At 37.0% G+C, this 21,431-nt stretch overlaps 1 protein-coding gene across 1 annotated transcript in view; it reads left to right on the top strand.

The window, feature by feature from the left end:
* The window catches only part of jarid2a (jumonji, AT rich interactive domain 2a), a 56,245-nt gene extending 35,604 nt beyond the window's left edge, over positions 1-20,641 (top strand). The window contains 14 exon segments of the mRNA XM_051131018.1: positions 1,923-2,086; positions 6,545-7,535; positions 9,666-10,144; positions 10,239-10,331; positions 10,418-10,536; positions 12,713-12,783; positions 12,903-13,017; positions 13,103-13,208; positions 13,459-13,641; positions 13,790-13,914; positions 14,929-15,106; positions 15,703-15,774; positions 15,776-15,811; positions 18,855-20,641. Of these exon segments, the coding sequence (XP_050986975.1) occupies positions 1,923-2,086; positions 6,545-7,535; positions 9,666-10,144; positions 10,239-10,331; positions 10,418-10,536; positions 12,713-12,783; positions 12,903-13,017; positions 13,103-13,208; positions 13,459-13,641; positions 13,790-13,914; positions 14,929-15,106; positions 15,703-15,774; positions 15,776-15,811; positions 18,855-19,028 (2,906 nt within the window). The 3' untranslated portion in view covers positions 19,029-20,641.
* Positions 20,642-21,431: the final 790 nt, after the last annotated feature.

Below are 21,431 nucleotides of genomic sequence, written 5' to 3'. Positions count from 1 at the left end.
CCGTTCACATATCGCGTCTTTTGCGCACTCAAGTTCGTTATTTCATATGTAGACGCGCGGCAGCCGCGCTCATAACGGAAGCGACACAGTTGCGATGCGCTCAGTTTTATCAAGCGCGTCCACACCACATTGAGATGAAAACATCTCAACTTTTTAGAATGCCGCAAGCGCACCACGGGTCATGTGACAAGATTCAACCAATTAGCTTCATCTTTTCCAGTAACAACATTGAAAGCTTAGCCAAGATGGAGAAACAGCTGATCATAGCTGTACATTTTTAAATAAATTTAGTAGCAGAGCTACAGCAAGTGATTTTAGTGCTGGAAATCCGTGTCCTTTTATGAAACTTCTGTGTCTTCACTGAGAGTGTGGGTCATGGTTGCTTAGCAACGGCAGATGCCACGGGAGCGCAAGCTGCAGAGCGCTTTGGAAAGGAGGAAAAATCGGCACGCCTAGCGTTTTCCACGCGTTTTGGGCGCGATATGTGAACGGCCCCATATATGGCCAGTTTTGTTGGTTTTCTTTTACTTTTAGAAAGCACATATACATATACTGTGCTGCTTGAAAGTTTGTGAACCCTTTAGAATTGTCTATATTTCTGCATAAATGTAACACAAAACATCATCAGATTTTCACACAAGTTCTTAAAGTTGACAAAGAGAATCCAGTCAAACAAACAAGACAAAAATATATACTTTGTCATTTAGTTATTGAAAAAAATGATCCAGTGGTGAACATTTGTGAGGTGCAAAAGTATGTATGCTTTCAGACCATTCTTTAGTACAGAAACACTTGAACCTTGTGATATTGGTGGGTTTCCTCCTAAGAACTGCTTGCTTCAGGTCTTACCATAACATTTTAATTGGATAGGGTCCGGACTCTGACTCGGCCGTTCCATAACATTACTTTTGTTGTTGTTTAACCATTTTTTGGTAGAACGACTTGAGCGCTTGGGGTCGTTGTCTTGCTGCATGACCCACTTTCTCTTTAGATTTTAGTTCATGGAAAGATGTCCTGAAATTTTCCTTTAGAATTTGCTGTCATCCTGGCCTAGATGCAGCAAAACAGGCCCAAACCATGATACTACCACCACCATGTTTCACATGGTGATGGAATAAGGTTCTTCTTATGCTGGAATGCAGTGTTTTTCTTTCTCCAAACATAACACTTCTCATTTAAACCAAAAATTATGTTTTGGTCTCATCTGTCCACAAAACATTTCTCCAATAGCATTCTGACTTGTCCACATGATCTTTATCAAACTGCAGACAGGCTGCAGTGTTTTTTGGAGAGTTGTGGCTTTCTTCTTGCAACCCTGCCATTCACATCATGGTTGTTCATTGTTGGTCAACCACTTCTGTGGAGGGTAACTGTGGTCTTGAATTTCCTCCATTTGTACACAATCTGTCTGACTGTGGATTTGTGACGTTTTTAGAGATGGTTTTGTAACCTTTTCCAGTCTGATGAGCAACAACAACTCTTTTTCTAAGGTCCTCAGAGATGATTCACTTTCACAAACATGATCAGACTTTAATAGATCTTTGTTCTTTAAATAAAACAGGGCATAAACTGACACCTAACTGTCATCCTATTGATTGAAAACACTTTCACCTTCAATTTCACCTTCAATTAACAGATAATCCTAGAGATTCACATACTTTTGCAACTCACAGATATTTAACGCTGGATCATTTTTCATAATAAATAAATGACAAAGGATATATTTTCATCTCATTTGTTTGATTGGGTTATCTTTGTCAATTTTCAGAACTTGTGAAGATCTGATGAACTTTTTGGTCATATTTGTGCAGAAGTATAGAAAATTTTAAAGGGTTCACAAACTTTCAAGCAGCACTGAATGTGCAGAATGTGCTAAAAGACTTCTTAACATTTCATCTGTTGTATGTTCTCTCCTCTACCAGTATTTAATGGACAGACACGAGCTACCGAGGAACACGAGAGCAGTTTGAGGGCCAGAGGGAGAGACGGGGTCCATGGGAAGGAGAAGAACTCTGTAGCATCAGCTAGAACCTCCACTACACACAATCTACGACCCAACAGGGCTGTACAAGAACAAAAACAACAGGTATGGCTGGATTTACTGTTTTGTTTTGCTTTGCTTTGCTGTGCTTTTTGTTTTTGTGTTTTATGTTTTACATTGTTTTGCTTTGTTGTTGCTTGGCTTTGTTTTTTGCTTTGCCTTTTGTTTTTGCGTTTTGTTTTACTTTGCTTTGCCTTTTTTTTTTTTTTTGTTTGTTTGTTTGTTTTTTTTGCTTTGTGGTTTGTACAGATGTTTTTTTCTGTATTGTTTTCTCATTATCTTGCCTTAAAGGAGTAGTTCACTTCCAGAACAAAAATTTAAAAATAATGTACTCACCCTATTGTCATCCAAGATGTTCACGTCTTTCTTTCTTCAGTCATAAAGAAATTATGTTTTTATTTCAGGAATTATCTCCATATAGTGAACTTCAATGGTGCCCGTGAGTTTAAATGCCCAAAACTTTTCAGTGCAGATTCAAAAGGGCTCTAAACGATCCCAGCCGAGGAAAAAGGGTCTTATCTAGTGAAACGATCTGTCATTTTCTAAAAAAAATGTTTATACTTTTTAACCTCAAACACTCGTTTTGTCTAGCTCTGTGATGTGCATGTGTATTCTGTGCAATCCGGGTCAGTACAGTTAGGGTGTGATGAAAAACTCCCATCTCATTTTCTCCTCCAACTTTAAAATCGTCCTACATTGCTGTTTTACCTTTTTTTGTGTTGGGTGTTTGACCTTCTTTGCATGTTCACTTTGTAAACACTGGGTCGGTACTTCTGCAGCGATGTAGGACGATTTTGAAATAGTTTTCTCCTAATCTTGATCTGATTTTAGCATGAGAAAAATGAGCATTGCTCATCATTTGTCTGGTCAACTGCAAACCATTTAATCAGCACCTGTCAAACATCATTCAGACATCCCAGTCCCTCATGCTGGCTAGAAGCAAAATTGACTGCATGTTCTGATCGCTATAGTTTTTACAACAATAAAGCTGTAGCTTTCTTCCTAAGTGTAGGACCTGTTGTGGAAGTTCGCTGTCACTATTTCAGCTTAAGTGAGTCCCTGATGAACGTAAAATTGAATTTGCTCATCCATGATGCAGTACAATATATATATTACATTTAGAAATAGCTTTTGTTGCCTCCAGACCGATTGAAAATAGGAGAAAATAATATTCAAGTTTTGAGAAAAAAGTGAGAAAACATCAGTTGAGGTGATGACAAAAACAAAAAAAGCATTGTCTTTTAAACATCATCTGAAAGCTGAATAAGCTTTCCATTGATGTAAGGTTTGTTAGAATAGGACAATATTTGGCTAAGATAAAACTATTTGAAAATCTGGAATCTGAGGGTGCAAAAAAATCTAAATATTGTGAAAATTGCCTTTAAAGTTGTCCAAATAAAGTTCTTAGCAATGCATATTAACAATCAAAAATTAGGTTTTGTATTAGGTTTTTGATATATATTTACAAAATATCTTCATGGAACATGATCTTTATCCTAATGATTTCTGGCATAAAAGAAAGATTGATAATTTTGACCCTTACAATGTATTGTTGACTATTGCTACAAACATACCCGTGCTGCTTATGACTGGTTTTGTGGTCCTGTGTCACAAGTAATTTCAGAAATATTCTGATATTAAGGTTTATTAATTATTTATACCCTAAAATCCTGCTTCTTTGTAATTTATAGACTCTTATTACAGTAAGGTTTATTTTTATAGGCTGATATTTGTTGCTGTTATACACAACAATATATGCTTAGCTGCTATCTGAATGACCTTTATTATGAGTGAATGATGAATAATTGAAAAGCGAAAAATGTTCCACTTCCACACACAGTATTACCTATTAGAACATTATTTTTATTTGCCTATATAGTTATTTGCCTCTGTAGTACTGTCTGCTAATGCAGTCAGTAAAGAACAGTGAGACTATGTAAGACCCATTTGTGAGTGTTCATCAGAATTTCCTCCCCTTCTGCCAGAGCGTCCTATGGGCTCGCAGAGCAGCATACGGTTAGCTTTACCCTATCCCTACTATCCTGCAGCAGGCCTATAGCAACACATGATGTCATCTCTCCTCCACCCAACCCCCCTCTCAGTCCACACACAGTCAAATCCAGTGGAGTGTGCAAGTACCACATACTCGGGACTGTGTCCAATTTTTGTAAACATGAACTGTGTATCCATGTGCTGGACCGATTCTACATCTGTTGTGATTTCTGTCAAGAACTTTGGTTTTGCAGATAAATTAATCGTCTCCCATCCCCCATCTGCATGCAGATGGAACAATCATAGTACATGGCCCAGGTCACGTGCGAGAGCTCCCTAAAGAATGAAAGAACGGCTCCACTGAGCCCCCTAGTGGAAGAATATGGTCACTCGAAGAGGGAATAATTGGAGGTTGCTGTTATGCATGAAATTTGAGGAAGTTATGTTTGCTTCTTCTTGACATCAACAATCCCTTGCCTTTAAATTACATGTCATCAGTAAAAGAAGAGCAAACACTAAACTCATGTTGTAGCACTGCAGAACCACAGTGTTTACTGAAGCTCAAACAGTTGCGGCAGGATTATAATTCTGATTCCCACCGAGTGTGTGTACTGATAAAATTGAATGAATTGAGTTTAAGTTGCTTTAGATAAAAACAGAGTGATCTAAGTTGCTTTAGATAAAAGTGTCACATGCATAAATGTAAAAATTAGGGTCAATGACAACATTTTTTATTAAAAAAACAAAACAAAAAAACATATATATACATAAAACATTAAAATAACAATTTATACACACAATGACATTAGCATATTTTTAATTCCTGAATTAAAATTAAGTTTGGTATATTTTAATTCATAAATGGAAAAAAAAGCATTATTGCAATTTTTTAAAAAGAAAAAAAAATCAATCCTCCTTTATTATTTTTAACTTAATAATTAATATTAAAATAATAAAGAATTTAAACTGCTTTGTTTTTTTTTTTGTAAATATTATAGTTTATTGTTAACATATTACTGTTGTGGTGCAATCAACATGCAAAAACATTAAACAAACAAACAAACAAACAAAAAAAACAAAACAGGAAATTATGTCATAGAGAGGATCAAGGCAAGTAAGTCTCTTAAAGGGATAGTTCACATAAAAATTGAAAATTACACCATTATTTACTCAATCTTCTTAGTCATCTTAAGTGTATATGACTTTCTTCTTTCAGACAAATACAATCGGAGTTATATTAAAAAAAAGTTCTGGCTCTTCCAAACTTTATAATCAGAGGTGCACATACATTTTTTAGCCTGGTTCTCATAAGAGTACCTGGAGATGTTGTTTGGTCCTCAAAATGCAACACAGTGTTACACATTAAATATAACTCTAAAAAAAAAAAAAAAAGAAAACATTAATAATAGTGATAATAATATAATTGGACTTCATTTATTTTTTTTATTTTTTTTATTTTTTTAAATAAACAAAATAATAAATTGTGGCAATACTATTATATTTTAAAATAAAAAGGGAATATTAATTAAAAATACAATTATTTTATAGTAAACCTAAAAATAAAATGATAATATTTACTTTTATATTAAATTTCATCTTTTTCAAACATTAGCAAGCTTTTATTTTGGCGGGTTGCTGGCAAGTATGTATACTCGCTCCTGGGTTTAGTGCTTCCGTCGCAATTGAAGAGGGTTCAGTGAAGAGCATCAGTGATTGAAATGCAGTGTTGCCAAGTCCGCTGTTGTCCCACGGAATTGGGCTACTTTTACACTGTTGCCGCGGGTAGTTTTTGATGTCCGCAGGTTGAATTGACCCCAATAACATCATATTTAGCCCCTAAATTGCAAATTTACCAGGGGAACCCTGACACAAAGAGGTGTATTTTATCCCCCGGAATGCGATTTTTACCGGGGAACCCCCCTCGAAAAGTGATTGGGCTGGTTTTGGAGTAGTTTTGAGTAACATTAAAGCGGATTTTGTTGTGAAAACCTGGCAACCCTGTTGAAATGTCACAAATCAGTTGAACAGCAGCATATACCCTAGAGTTATGCTTTTAGCTGTAATAGAAATCTTATACAGTGTTATAGTTTGTCGATCTAAAATGCTAATTGCGCATTAACAGCTCTCAACCGTGTTGGTACGCAAATGTGAGCTATGAACTTTTTTGCACAGCACATTTCTTATTTTGGTCACGCACGCACGCACGCACTTATGTGCACACCTGTTTATAATGGCAGTGAATGGCTGTTGAGATTTTAAAGTCCAACAAAGTGGTTCCAACAAAGTTTCTTTACAAATCCTTGTTTTGTGCTTCTAATTTGTTACCGATGTTTTGTTTTGCCCTCTCCACTGCGCTTGTTTGTCAAAAAAAAAAATTAACATACAAAGGGTTTTTCTTTTTTTTTTTTTGTAAATCATATGCTACCAGCATGAATACGAAGAATACCTGATGAAGACTAAGAGTGCAAATGAATGAAATAACAAAAACAAATCATTTTTGTCATCCCGCAGCCCTCCAAAATGAATGGAACATCGGGAGCATCCACTGTCAGTTCTAGGAAGACGAGAGAACTTCGTACTCCCCCGACCAAAGCTGTGAAATACCCCAAGGGCCACGTGACTTACACCAAAGCCAGACTGCTCAAAGAGGCCAAGCTCAGCTTGAGCACACACACGCGCCACACCCACACACACCCTCAGCACTCCAACTCAGGAAAAGCCCAAACCAGCCACGCCAAGATGCAAAAACAGGTGCTATCACCAGCAACCGCTGGGAGGCTGTGTGGAACGGACACTTTCCCACCCAGACGAAACGGACTGAGACAGTCAAAGAGGCAGCTGGAATTAGCCGGGGTTAGTCTGACTGGAGCAGAGGTTGAGGTTAAGAGGGTCAAAGTGCAAGTGGTTCCTTTGGAGACTCGAAGTAGGAAAGCAGCTCAGGAGATGCCGGTGAGATCGCAAGTAGCAGGATCGCAACGGCCCAAACGGGCCTCGGCGGGGAAGCTCATGTTCACCAAACAGATGCACTGTAAAGCCACCGTTCTGGCCAAGAACAGCCCCACTACCTCAACACGGGACATTTTGAAACCAGCCAACTCCCCCAAAATATCAGAGACCCCCAAAACAAGCAATTCTCAAAAACAAGGCAATCCTTCTAACATGACTGCGCCCCTTAACCAAGCTGAGCCTAAAGAGCGAGGACGGCGCAGCGCGGAGGTCACGGAGGTTCCCGTTTTCTATCCCGGGACACGTGAGTTCCACGACCCGCTGACTTACATGGAATTTGTGCGTGGGCAAGCTGAGGCGTATGGGTTGTACCGGGTTGTTCCACCGGCGGATTGGCGTCCCGAGTGTAAGCTCAAAGAGGAGATGCGCTTTGTCTCGTATGTGCAGCACGTGCACAAGCTGGGCAGACGTTGGGGCCCGAATGTACAGCGACAGGCCTGCATCAGGAGACACCTGCGGACACAAGGCATTAATATGGAAGAGCCTCCACTTATAGGTAAAAAGAGCTGAACAGGAAAACAATGCTTTGTGAGCATAATTGACAGTCAGAGACTGGGGAGGAACTAATGGTGCTTTTCCACTGCAAAAAAGTGAGCCGAGCCTAGTCGTAACATACAGTGGAAAAGCGCCATAAAACTAGCAATGCTACTATTAATACTACTCATGCTACTAATTACTATTTTTTGTGTTGTGAGAGAAGCTTAGATTTTAAAATTTGTTTGTCTTTTGTAGCATGGCTAATTATAGTGAGTCTATTCTTTATCAGGTGCAGCATTTGAAAGTATGATTCATTCCAGTGAATCACTTTGTCATAAGCGTTCCTCTCTGTCTTACGTTGTGTTTGATAGTGTGATTCATTCTAGTGAATCAGTTGTAAATGCATTACTCTCTCATATGTAACATTTGCAAGTATGATTACTTATAGTGAATCAGTTTTCATAAGTAGCACAGAAAAGTCAAGTAGCACACACAAGATTCATTTAGGCGAAATACGTATTTTTTTTTAAACACTTCTCTCGCTTATATGTAGCATGGAAAAGTCTGGTTCATTGTGGTGAATTAGGTCATTCTTAAAGGTCCTCGCTATCAGATGTGGAATTTTAAAGTTTTTTTACTTGTATTTTATATAAATTTATACTACCAGTCAAAAGTTTTTGAACAGTAAGATGTTTTTTAAAAAAAGTCTCTTTTGCTTGCCAAGCCTGAATTCATTTGATCCAAAGTACAGGAAAAACAGTAAAAATGTGAAATATTTTTACTATTTAAAATAACTATTTTCTATTTAAATATATTTTAAAATGTAATTTATTCCTGTGATTTCAAAGCTAAATTTTCAGCATCATTACTCCAGTCTTTAGTGTCACATGATCCTTCAGAAATTATTCTAATATTCAGAAATTATTCTAATATTCTGATTTGCTGCTCAAAAAACATGTATTATTATTATGATTATGTTGAAAACAGCTGAGTAGAATTTTTTTTTTTCAGGTTTCTTTGATGAATCGAAAGTACAGAAGAACAGCATTTATCCGAAATAAAAATCTTTTGTAACATTATAAATATCTTTACCATAACTTTTGATCAATTTAAAGCATCCTTGCTAAATAAAAGTATTTATTTCTATAATTTATTTTCCAAAAAAAAAAAAAGATAAAAATACTGAGTCCAAACTTTTGAATGGTATAGTGTATAATGTAACAAAAGCTTTTTTATTTCAGATAAATGCTGATCTTTGGATCTTTCTAAAAAAAGAATCCTGAAAATGTACTCAACTGTTTTAAATAATAATAATTATAATAATAATAAATGTTTTGAACAGCAAATCAGCATATTATAACGATTTCTGGAGGATTATGTGGCACAAGACTGGAGTAATGATGCTGACAATATAGCTTTGATCACAAGAAATACATTACATCATACTGTTCAAAAACTTTTGACCGGTAGTGTATCTGTTTAAGTAAAATGTTGTCACCCAAACTGTATATAATTTCTAAAATGGAACTACTTCAGATTATGAAGCAGAAGCTACTGTTTTAAAGGAGCTTCTTAATACTGGTCATAGGTCCAACATATCTTTATATTTATTCCCATTACATCAAATTCTCTGTTAAATCCATCTGTAGTTTAAGTACATTAGATTAATGTGTTAGCTAAGACAAAAGTGGTGTTTTTTAACATTCAGATACATAGAATCTCTTCTATCTTCACTTGTAGGCTGCGCAGCTATAGTTTAAGTGCGTATCTGTTGGTCATTTGGTCACTGACCCGTTCAGTTTGGACAGATAATGGAGCTCATGCTAGCAAAGGCAGCTTCCTTTGACGAGATTACGCAGTGCATCTAGAGCCAAGACAGATAGACGGCTCAGTCTTGTTGACTGAATGAGGAAAATCATCTAGGCGATGCCAGACAGAGCTGCTGCCTCCTTGCCAACCTCAAATCCTTCTTTAGTTTCAATGTGCCACTCAAACAGTGACACGGCTGGCACTAATGCGAGCCGCTTGAAAGCCTGTGACTAATGGGGTATGTGCGCACACATTTAGAGATAAAAGTGCAGCGAAATTAAAGAAACAGCCATTTGCAGTAACGTGGTGATTTATTTGGATCCGTTTTGCATCTTTTCAGGCGGCTGTGAGCTGGACCTGGCCAGATTCTTCCAGATCATAAATGAAATGGGGGGAATGCAGCAAGTGACAGACCTGAAGACGTGGGGCCGTCTCGCCGATCTGCTGGGCATCCCGCGCTCGGCTCAAGATAGGCTGGCCAAGCTCCAGGAGGCGTACTGCCAGTACCTGCTCTCCTACGACTCCCTGTCCCCAGCCCAGAGGGCCCAGCTGGAGAAGGAAGTGCTGGCGGAGAAAGACGCCCTGGAGAGAAGAAGTGGGCCCCTAGAGGGCCAGGGAGACATATCCCAGCATGCCGCTCTGCTGCTTCCACGCTGCGAGCCCAAAAATGGGCTGGTGAACGGAGCATTGCACCGAAGCGGAGCGCGTGAGCACCTCAGAGAGCTGGACCCCACGGCGAAGACCACCCGGCAGAGAAGACTGGAGAAGAGAGGGGAGGAAGAAGGGTTGATTAACGAACATCACAAGTGCATATACAGGGTATTTCTGCTTTATTTTTTGAATACGGAATTGTGTTTATAAACATGGCATCAGTCTTTGTTGTGGACGTTCATTGTTTGTCTGTCTTTGACAGGGAAAGTCGTTCTCGCTGACGACATTCTACAGGGCAGCCAGGAATACTATGAACATGTGCTTCAGCAAAGAGCCAGACACTGCTGAAGTTGAGGTGCAGCTTCATGTTGACAAGCTGTTTTCGTTGTACAGGAATCAGTGATGTTGTTTTTAATCATGTTCACTGTCATGTTGCTACAGAGGGAGTACTGGAGATTGGTTGAGGAAAAGGAATGCCATGTTGCTGTGCACTGTGGGAGGGTTGACACAAAGACTCATGGGAGTGGATTTCCTGTGGGAAAGTCTGAGCCATTTTCAAAGTAAGAGTTCTTTTTAAAACAAACAACAACAACAAAACATTTCACATTAAAGGGATAGATTTCCCAATAGTGAACATTTTGATACTGTCGCCATTTACTCACCCTCCATTTGTTCCAAACCTGTATGGGTTTCTCCGAAAATATTTCGAAGAATGTTGGTAACCAGACAGCTGATGGTAATCGTAGTATTTTTCCATACTATGGAAGTCAGAGGCTACCATCAACTGTTTGGTGGCCAAAATATCTTCATTTGTGTTCAATAGCTGAAACAAACTAATAGAGGTTTGGAACAACTTGATGGTGAGTAGATGATGATGGATTTCATTTTTGGGTGAACTATCCTTCAAGTTGATTTATGTTTACAGGGCTCTACGCTTAGCACTTGTGCTCCTAATGTAGGAGCACAGTCAAAATTTCAGGAGCACCTTCTAATCAATGATCAAAAAATCTGATCAAAAATTAGCCTGCCACGAGTAGATGTTTGACTTCTTAAGGTGGTTTACAGGAGAATTTTGTTTTTACCTTTGTAATGACATTTTTCTAGCTTTATTAAAAGTATGTAATCTTTTATGTAAAAAAAAAAAAAACATATATATATATATATATATATATATATATATACAGTATATATATATATATATATATATATAGAAGAACACAGAAGAACACAAACATGGCTTGTAGGTGTATTACGTGTTTAATGAGGCTCAGAGGTGGCATGAGTGCAATCAAATTTATTAATTCATGTTGAGATTAATGTTTTAAATATAACATTTTGAATATAGATATATCAAATGATGTAATTAACTGAAAAGATACTTTAAAAATGAAACTAATTCTGCCAGTTGGTGGCGGCAAGTCACTGATTTAATTACTGAATCATTCATTCATTTGATTCGTTCGAACGGCTGAATCATTCAGGAATAAAACAAGTGACTGTCTTTATGAATGGGAAATTGAATCATTGACTCACTAGATTAATTTAAAAATGCACGTTCATTCATAAACGAAACACAGCTGTTGTCACCAAATCAAGGAAGCTCTCTACACTGCACAATTAATCTCTTATTAAACTCTCTCTACACTTTGCTTATGAACAGATTTGTGAGATATGTCTGTCATTACTCAATGCTACAAAAACACATAGAAACTTTTGAAGCTCCCCTCAGCGCAAACACAAAAATGCCGATCGGATCAGTCGCCCTGGTGCTCCTAAATATTTTTTCATAGTCGCATGCAGTAGTTTTCAGCGACTGAAATAGTCGCACTGTAGAGCCCTGGTTTATAAAATTTTTTTAATGCGTCGATTACTATCATTTTGTAGAAATATGTTATTATTATATATTATTATGTTATATTATTAATATACTGTTATTATATATAATATATTATTATGTGTATTTATATACTATTATTCATGTTAGTTCATAATATATAAACTATACTATTACTGTCACCTGCAAAAAATTAGACAATGTAAATTAAAGCCATAGTAAGTGAATTTATGCATCTCAGTGTAAAATCATTCTGTGATTTGCCAAAGATGATATTAATTACAAAGATGCAGAGGTTTGCAAAGATTATAGTGTTGTTATGCTTCTGTCATATTTACCGTTGTTCAGTGAAAACAAAATCCAGTCATGTCAATAGGATTCCACGCAATCTGGAATTTTGCGTGAGGGTGAAAGATTTCAACACACAGGTTTCGCAGCGGGTTCAAGTTGGTCACGCAGATTCACCACGCTGACCAACAAGAAGCTGCTTGCATTGACTGTGACTTCTTTGTGAGCTGTTTTATACATATACACTGTTGACAACAGACAATGGAACTTTTTTGCCTCTGGGATTTCTCAAATATGACTTAAGTTAGATTATAAGTGTTTTAAAATGGCCACTTGAAAATCTCAGTCTAAAAGCATAGGAAATGAGAGGCATGATTAAAAATCCAATATTGGCTATGTTGTACAACCCTAGTCAAAGTACTGTATATATTTGTCTGTATGTGCAAATAAACATCATTAACCTTGTTATTGATATTTATAAATTCTGTTATAGTTCTAATACCAATAATAGAAGTATTAAAATGAATAAGTGCCTTAACAGTATACACAACCTACCTGTATAAGATGTGCATAATAGACTCTGCAAACTCTGATTAGTTTGTCTTGTTCCCAAGGCATGGATGGAATCTTACTGTCCTTCCCAATAACTCAGGATCCATCTTACGCCATCTTGGTGCTGTGCCAGGTAAAGTTTCCTGAAAAGCAAAACTCTCATGCATACAATAAAACCATTAAGAGTTCAGATATAATCCCATATCTGTGCAGCAGTAAGCGTTCAGTACATCTCTTTGTGTTTGCATGAAGGAGTGACCATCCCCTGGCTGAACATAGGCATGGTCTTTTCTACCTCATGCTGGTGTCGGGACCAGAACAGCCTTCCGTATATTGATTACCTACACACTGGTGCTGACTGCATTTGGTAAGAGTTTGTTATCATACATTACAGCTGGCTTAAATTGAGCCTAAATGGCATGTTCCCTAATAAATGTCTCTCTTGTCCTCAGGTACTGTATTCCAGCTGAAGAGAAATCAAAACTTGACAAAGTAGTACACACACTGCTACAGGCCAACGGCACACCAGGGCTGGAGATGCTAGAGAGGAACATTATGGTGAGAAAAGAGCATTAACTCTGTTTTACTTACTCTCTTGCACCTCTTAGGTTTCTCTTAAAGAGACAGTTTACTTAAAAATTAACATTTTGTCATAACTTCCTTCCTTCGTGTTATTGTTTGACTTTGTGTTCCACATAAAACTAACAGTAATTGTCCATTTTTGGTGACTGTCCCTTTAAATTCACCCTTTTTCTGCAGTGTAAATGAGAATGTGGTTTTAATGTCATGTTACTCGTCCTCATGACAGATTTCTCCAGAGGTGCTCCGTCGAAAGGGGGTGAAAGTGTACCGGACTGTGCAACAGAGTGGTCAGTTCATGGTATGTTTCCCAGGGACCTTTGTGTCTAAGGTGTGTTGTGGCTACAGTGTCTCAGAGACAGTGCACTTCGGCAACCCCCAGTGGATGAAACTGGGCTACGAGGCAGCTAAGGTGAGAGACTCGACGCACGGCCGGACAAAGCCAGCTGGAATTTGGCTTGGTTCAACTCAAAAAGAGCTGTATTTTTTGGAGTGAGGTTTTGCCTGTTTCCTGTGGGAGTGCGGCGCTTTCACGCTCGCGTGTCGTGTTTGCTTTGCAGGACCTTAAACGGCGTCGTATAGAGGAGCCTTTCTCCACAGAGAAACTGCTCTACCAGATCACTACATGTGAGCGGGACAACAAGCAGCTGATGAATGCAGTCTCCAGTCTCATCAAAGACCTCAGGTCAGTCCGAAACACATCCTGAGGCTTGCTTTGACTGAGATTCAATGGTCAGAAACTCACCCAAAATCAAAAATGTTTGATGAACTGTGTTTTGGCAATTGCATGTTGATTGAGGCTATTTAAGGTGAGGATATTATGGAGGAAGATGATATAGAGCAGCAATAATAATACGATGACAACATACAGAAAAGTATAAAAGCCTGTTTCCACCACTGAGTAAAAAATAAAAAAAAAGGTTATTGCGAGTTTTTATCTCACAATTGCGAGAACTAAAGTCAGAATTGAGAGATAAAAACAATTCTGACTTTATTTCTCACAATTGCGAGTTTGTATCTCGCAATTCTGACTTTTTTTCTTGCAGTTGTGAGTTTATATCGCAATTTGTACTTTTTTCTCAGAATGATGTGATATAAACTCACAATTGTGAGAAATACAGTCAGAATTGCGAGATAAAATCAAGTCAGATTTTATTTCTCGCAATTGCGAGTTTGTATCTCACAATTCTGACTTTTTTCTTGCAAATGTTAGTTTATTCTGACGTTTTTTTACTCAGAATTATGTGATAAAAAGCAGTGTTTCCCCTAGGATTCCAGGTTTGGGGGGGCGAGGATGTACTTTTTTCGGTACATCACTCTGTGTAATTACAAAATTATTTCTGAGTTTATATCAAACAGTTCTGACTTTATTTCTCAGAACTGCGAGTTTGTATCAGGAATTTTAATAATAATAAAAAAAAGTCAGAATTGTGAGATGTAAACTTGCAATTACCTTTTTAAATTTTTTATTCAGTGGCAGAAACGGGCTTCCATAAATAAGAATTGATAAATTCTGAAATAAAATTGTAAAACTACTGTGAAAAAAATGTTATTAGAGATTCATTGTTATTAAAAATCAGATTTAAAATTTTCCAACACAGATAAACACACACACACTCTCACACACACAATATTTTCTGAATCTTAGAAACTGCCCATAAATGTTTGGTAAAAATTGCTGTGTTCCATACTTTTTCAGGGATGTAGAGATTAGCCAGCGCAGGGATCTGTTTGAGGCCGGGCTCCGTCTGTCTGCACGCTACGGCACACACTGCGAGTCTCAAGCAGACAAGAAGAAGCAGCAACGCACGAGATTTACAGAAGACACGGCTGACAGACGCTGCCAAGTGTGTCAGCATCTGTGTTACCTCTCCATGGTATATTTATTACTCATCACTTTATGTTCTACATTTCATTGCATAAAAAACAATCATCAGTTGATGTACCTTATACAGAAGGGACTGTCTTAAAGGGGAAATCGGATACATAATTCACTTTTACATGGTTTTTGCATATAAATGTGTCTTAGCAGTGTGTGGACACAACCACCCTACAATGATAAAAATCCATTCACTCCTTGTTTAATCCTCAAAAAACCTTTTGTCCGCTTTTTTCTGCATGCTCAAGCAGCTGTAGCGACAACAGTGTCTCGTAAACATTGCAGCTGTTTTGTAGTTGGATGTAAAAGTGAACATGAGTCTTCATTTTCTCCTGACATCAGAGCCACTGAGGATGCAGTCGATTAGTTTTGTTTTTGATGATAATGCCATCGAATACACAAAAAAACAAAAGGACGGAGTGAGCAGAGCTACATTTCCAAAGTACATTTCATGAAGACCCTAAAGAATTATACCAGCTTGTGGAATCTGATGTCCCCTTTAAATTATAAAAGAATTTCCCCAGGCTAATTGTTTTAGCTATGCTATAATATATGAGCATATATCCTGTACACTCCCTGTCTCTTCTTCAACAGGTTGTTCACGAGAGTGACAATGTGGTTTTCTGTCTGGAATGTGCTCTTCGATACATCCAGAAGCGCAGGTCCCCCCCGTGGCCTCAAGATGATGTTCCGTTACACTGAGGTACTTTACTGTCTACATCAAGTATTTATATGTGTTGGGAACAGCATTAACTGTACACTGTCTGCTTATTACATAGTGTCTAAAACAAAATCAGAAACTAAAACTAAATGCTTAATATAAACTAGAATCAGCGGTCCTTCAGAAATCATTATACTGTGCCTTGCAATAGTATTCATACCCCTTCTTTTTTTTTTTTTTTTTTTTTTTTTTACTTTTTTTCACATCAGTCTACGCTCCATACACCATAATGACAAAGAAAACTGGTTTGTAACAACTTTGCAAATTTATTAGAAATAAAAACTTTAATGTTTCTATTGCATAAGTATTCATACCCTTTTCTGGGACACTTGAAATTTAGCTCATAAGCATTCATATCGCTTGTAGATACTACACTTCGAGTAGCGTTATCCTGTGGCAAATTCATTTGAATGAGTATGATTGGAAAGGAAAACGTCTTAATAAAAGGTCTAACAGCTGAAAATGCACATCAGAGCAAAAACCAAGCACTGAGGTCAAAGGAACTGCTTGTAGAGCTCAGAAACAGGCCCAGATCTGGGGAAGAGTTCAGAAAAGTCTGCTGCATTGAAGGTTCACAGTCTGCATCTGCCCCCATCCAAACTGACAGAGCTTGAGAGTTGAAGAGGTGAGGTGAAGAATAGCAGATAATTGCCAAATGCAGATGTGCAAAACTTGTCGCATTATACCCAAAAAGACTTGAGGCTGTAAAGGTGCTTCTACTAAGTACTGAGCCAAGGGTATGAATACTTGTATGTACTTATTTCAGTGTTTTATTTTTAATACATTTAAGTTGTTAAAAACTTGTCATTATGATGTATGGAGTGTAGATAAAGCAGTTTAACATAAGGCTGCAGCATAACAAAATGTGAAAAAATGAATACTTTTGCAAAAGCACTGTAATATGCTAATTTGGTGCTCAGTTTGATTCATCCTTGCTGAATACAAGTATTAATTTCTTTCAAAAAAAGAGAGAAAAATTGTACTAAACCAAGACCATTTTTTAAATGATACTGTACATGCTCATTTATAAAAATATCAACTAGTTTGCTGTTATCATAAAAAAACACTTATGTAATCTTAAGTCCATTTTATACAAGAACATTATAATGTTGTGATGCATACATTTATTTGTAGCATTTAAAATTATTTTGTGTAGTGTTTTAATTTTATATTTATACAATCATGCCCAAAAATATTGGCACCCTTGCAGTTCTGTCAGAAAATGCAACCCTTCTCTCAGAAAATTGTTGCAGTTGCAAATGTTTTGGTACTCACATGTTTATTTTTTTTGTTTGCATTGAAACAACACAAAAAAACAGAGAAGAAAAGTAGAATCTGATACAATTCCAAACAGAACGCAAAAAATGCACTGGACGAAATTATTGGCACCCTTAACTTAATATTTGGTAGCACCACCTTTGGAAAAAATTATGTCCTTTACCAAAAAGCACTATTTTTGTCCCATCTGTCCACAGTATGTTCTCCCAGAAGGATTGTGGTTTTGTCACATAAGTTTTGGCAAACTCCAGTCTTGCTTTTTTTTTTATGCCTTTGTGTCAGCAGCGGTCTCCTACCATAGCGTCCCTTTTCAGATGGTGACGGATAGTGCGAGCTGACACTGTTGTACCCTGTGTCTGCAGATCAGCTTGAATTTGGAAGTTAATCAGGGTTCTTTATCCACTATTCAAACAATCCTTCGTTGTAATTTTTTATTAATTTTGCTCTTCCGTCCACGTCTAGGGAGGTTAGCTACAGTGCCATGGACTGTAAACATCTTGATTATATTGCGCACAGTGGACACGGGAACATTAAGATCTCTGGAGATGGACTTGTAGCCTTGAGATTGTCCGTGTTTTTCACAATGTTTTCTCTCAAATCCACAGACAACTCTTTATACTTCTTTATTTTCTCCATGCTCAGCGTGACACACAACACAAAGGTTGAGTCAACTTTTCTCCATTGAAAGTGCAAGTGTGATTACTATATTGCCCACACCTGTTACTTGCCACAGGTGTGTCTAAATACAAATTACAGGAGCATTGGATGCTTGAAAACCAATTATTTCTTACAGTTTTGACAAGGTGCCAATATTTTGTCCAGTCCATTTTTTAAGTTCTGTTTGACTTTTCTCCTCTGTTTTTTGTGTTGTTGCAGTGCAAACAAAAACAATAAGCATGTGAATACCAAAACATTTGCAATTGGAACTATTTCCTGAGAGAAGTGTTGCATTTTCTGACAGAATTGCAAGGGTGCCAATATTTTTGGCCATGACTGTAAAAAGTGTAGAATTTGAATATTATTCAGAAAATTATTGTTCCATGACGTTATTATATGTGACCCTGGACCACAAAACCAGTCTTAAGTAGCACGGGTAAATTTGTAGCAATAGCCAAAAATACATTGTATGGGTCAAAATTATAGATTTTTCTTTTATGCTAAAAATCATTAGGATACTAAGTAAAGATCATGTTCCATTACGATATTTTGTAAATTTTCTACTGTAAATATATCAAAACTTAACTTTTGATTAGTAATATGCATTGCTAAAAACTTCATTTGGACAACTTTAAAGGTGATTTTCTCAATATTTTGATTTGTTTGCACCCTCAGATTCCAGATTTTCAAATAATTGTATCTCGCCAAATATTGTCCTATCGTAACAAACCATATATTAATGGAAAGCTTATTTATTCAGCTCTCAGATGATGGATAAATCTAAATTTTGAAAAACTGACCCTTATGACTGGTTTTGTGGTCCATGGTCACATATGTTAAATTAAGCAAGTGACAAGAAAAATAAAATTGTAAAATTAAAATAAAATAAATAAATAAAAATTAAAAAATGGTGTTGTTAAAAAAAACGTCTATTTTCTAACCGATCCATTTGTCAGATTAGAAGGTCTAGTCGAACACATTGCATTGTGCGATGTAGTATTAATTGCAGCATTTGTTGTGTACTGCACTTGAATATAACATGATATTCTGTAAATAAGTAACTTCAAGCATCTCACCCTATTTTGCCCAGGAGCAGATCAACGGTCTGGTAAATCGAGTGTGTGGCAGAGCATTGGAGAAGGGTGGAGTGAAGCAGAAAGCTGTCGGCCCCAGCAAGACACCAGCAAAACGAAGCCCCAGAAACAAGAGCTCCGCCCTGGGCCCCCTCTCCAGCTCCGCCTCAAAGAACACCGGCCGCTCCTAACCAGACCAGAACAGACCAGACCAGACCGTCAGCGACATTCCTCCGGGTCTCCTTTTATATCAGGTGTTCCTAATACTTGTGTACAAACAACTCTTCAATACTCTTTGTACCTAGTGTATAATATATCAATACAACAAGCTGTTATATTGCACTTTTGTATTACAGATACGTGTAGTTACTGGCTGGTTAGTCCAATATATTGAATGTACGGAGGTTAAATGTTACATCGCATTTCACGTAAAATACAAGGGGGGGCGAATACACAATTGTTTGGGGGCACCTGACATAAGGCTATTGGGTCTCATCCAACAAGCACGAAACCTTTTGCACTAGTATTGAGATTGGTTTTTAGATGAGTATTTTCGGGTTGTTTTAGCATTAAATCGAGTATAGATATGCGTATACATAGATATAAATATATCCTATACTATTCCTATCATTTGTGTTTAACTGGTGCTGTAGTGACACTTTTCTCCATCACCCTTACGGCCTGTTTGTCTCTTGGGCTCACGTTTATTACGTCTTAACGCTGTCAGGAACGAGCAAGATTACAGCCCACAAGTCAAACGCTACATGTATTGTGGTTACTGGCATTTCGGTTTTCCAGCTACAAAAAAAAGAAAAAGGAGCCGTGAACGTTTCTGACAGCACCGATAAGAGATCTCCTTTGGAGATCCTCAAGGCCTTGTGTGAGTACACTAGGAACTCCCCACTTCGAAAAGCACATTTTGAGGCCTTTTACTAAAATCTTTGGAGTACAGATAACAAGTTTGACGCCGAGGGCAATTTGTACTTGTTTTTAAAGTTACTATTTCAATTGTAAATGCACTTTCCCTTTTGTCCCCCTGACTTTATATTTGTAATTGGTTACCAGTGTTTCTTGAAAATTCTCCACTTGTTTTACCATTAAGAGTTAAATCTTTAAATATTCTTTCGTTTTCATAGAATATTATTGCAAAATACTAATATCTGAGGAAAAAAGCCCCAAAAATATGTTTATATGCCAGTTTAATTGAGCCTTTGAGTTCGGGTCTCTAGGGGTTTGGATGAGAAAGTCGAGATGAAGAAAAAGCCTTACTTCTACATTGGTTTCTTCATCGATATAAATTAGATGTTAACAGGGTTGCTACAAAAAACATACAAAAAAAATAAGTGCTGCTTAAATCACTGAGAAGTATGTCATAGTGGTGATCCCTAGTTTTTTAGCTTTACTTTTTTTATTCGAAAGGAAAAATCTTTTACCCAAAAGTAAACTATGTAGTAGGCCTAGCTACCCATTGCACTGACTGTATCGAAGTCCTGTAATCAAACACGGTAGTCGCCCCTTTCCAAATGACTGACTTGTATTTAAGGTTTAAAAAAACTGAACAGTGTTTCCAAAATGTGGTTGTATACTTTTTATGGCCTTAAAATGTTTTTTTTTTTTCTTTTGTTATCCCTTCACCCTATTTTATACAGTAATACTCCTGATCCTTGTACTGTTTATTTATATGCACTGTTACTCAGTCCTCCAGTCCAGTGGAGATCTTTTTGGTTACTTTTTTTTTTTTCTTTTCAGGTTTGTATATTTTTTGTTTTAATAAATAAATCACTTGTCAATCCTTCCAAAAATATACTGGCCTCATGTTTTTTTTATGTCATGGACAAGACCTGGTAAAATGGGCAATCAGCGTTGGGGATGACGCATTACAAGTAATTAATCAGATTTTTTTCAAGTAACTAGTAAAGTAACAAATTACTTTTTAATTTACAAGAGTTACTTTTTTAAATAAGTAATGCCAGTTACTTTTTTTCCCCATTTATTGATTGAAAGCTCTCCTGTCCCCATGTTGAGAGAAATTGGAAGGAAGATTTTACTTTAGTTCTAGAATAAATGTGAACATTAATTAATCTCGCAAAAAAACAAAACAAAACAAAAAAAACAAATTCAGTTTTCCTCAAAATAAATAAAAAAAACCCCAACTCTGAATATGGTGCAAACTTGCAATAATTAAATATGTTGAATAATACGAATATCCTTTGTGTTTAATCCCATTTTATTAACCAGTGCCTTTGATGATCCAATTTAACCATACTAATAAGCAAAAATTACTCAAGATAAACATTTGTTTGTTTTATTGCTAAAGAGTGTTAAACTTTCTTCCTCTGTGCACTACTGTACAGATGTGGATATAGGACGATTTCAAAGTCGAGGGAGAACATGAGATGGGAGTTTTTCGACATACCCTAACTCATGAACCGGAACACAAACAGTCCAAGCAGAGTAAGACAAAACGAGCATTTGGCATTAAAAAGTATATAAATTGTATATTTTTAAATGAAAATAACTGATCGTTACGCTAGGTAAGACCCTTCTTCCTCGGTTGGGATCGTTTACAAGTGCATTTGGGATTAGTTTGAAGC

Source organism: Labeo rohita, chromosome 16 (genome assembly GCF_022985175.1).
Source record: "Labeo rohita strain BAU-BD-2019 chromosome 16, IGBB_LRoh.1.0, whole genome shotgun sequence".
NCBI lineage: Eukaryota > Metazoa > Chordata > Actinopteri > Cypriniformes > Cyprinidae > Labeo > Labeo rohita.
The sequence above is the reverse complement of the archived record's forward strand: the minus strand, read 5'-3'. Positions and strand labels throughout refer to the sequence as shown.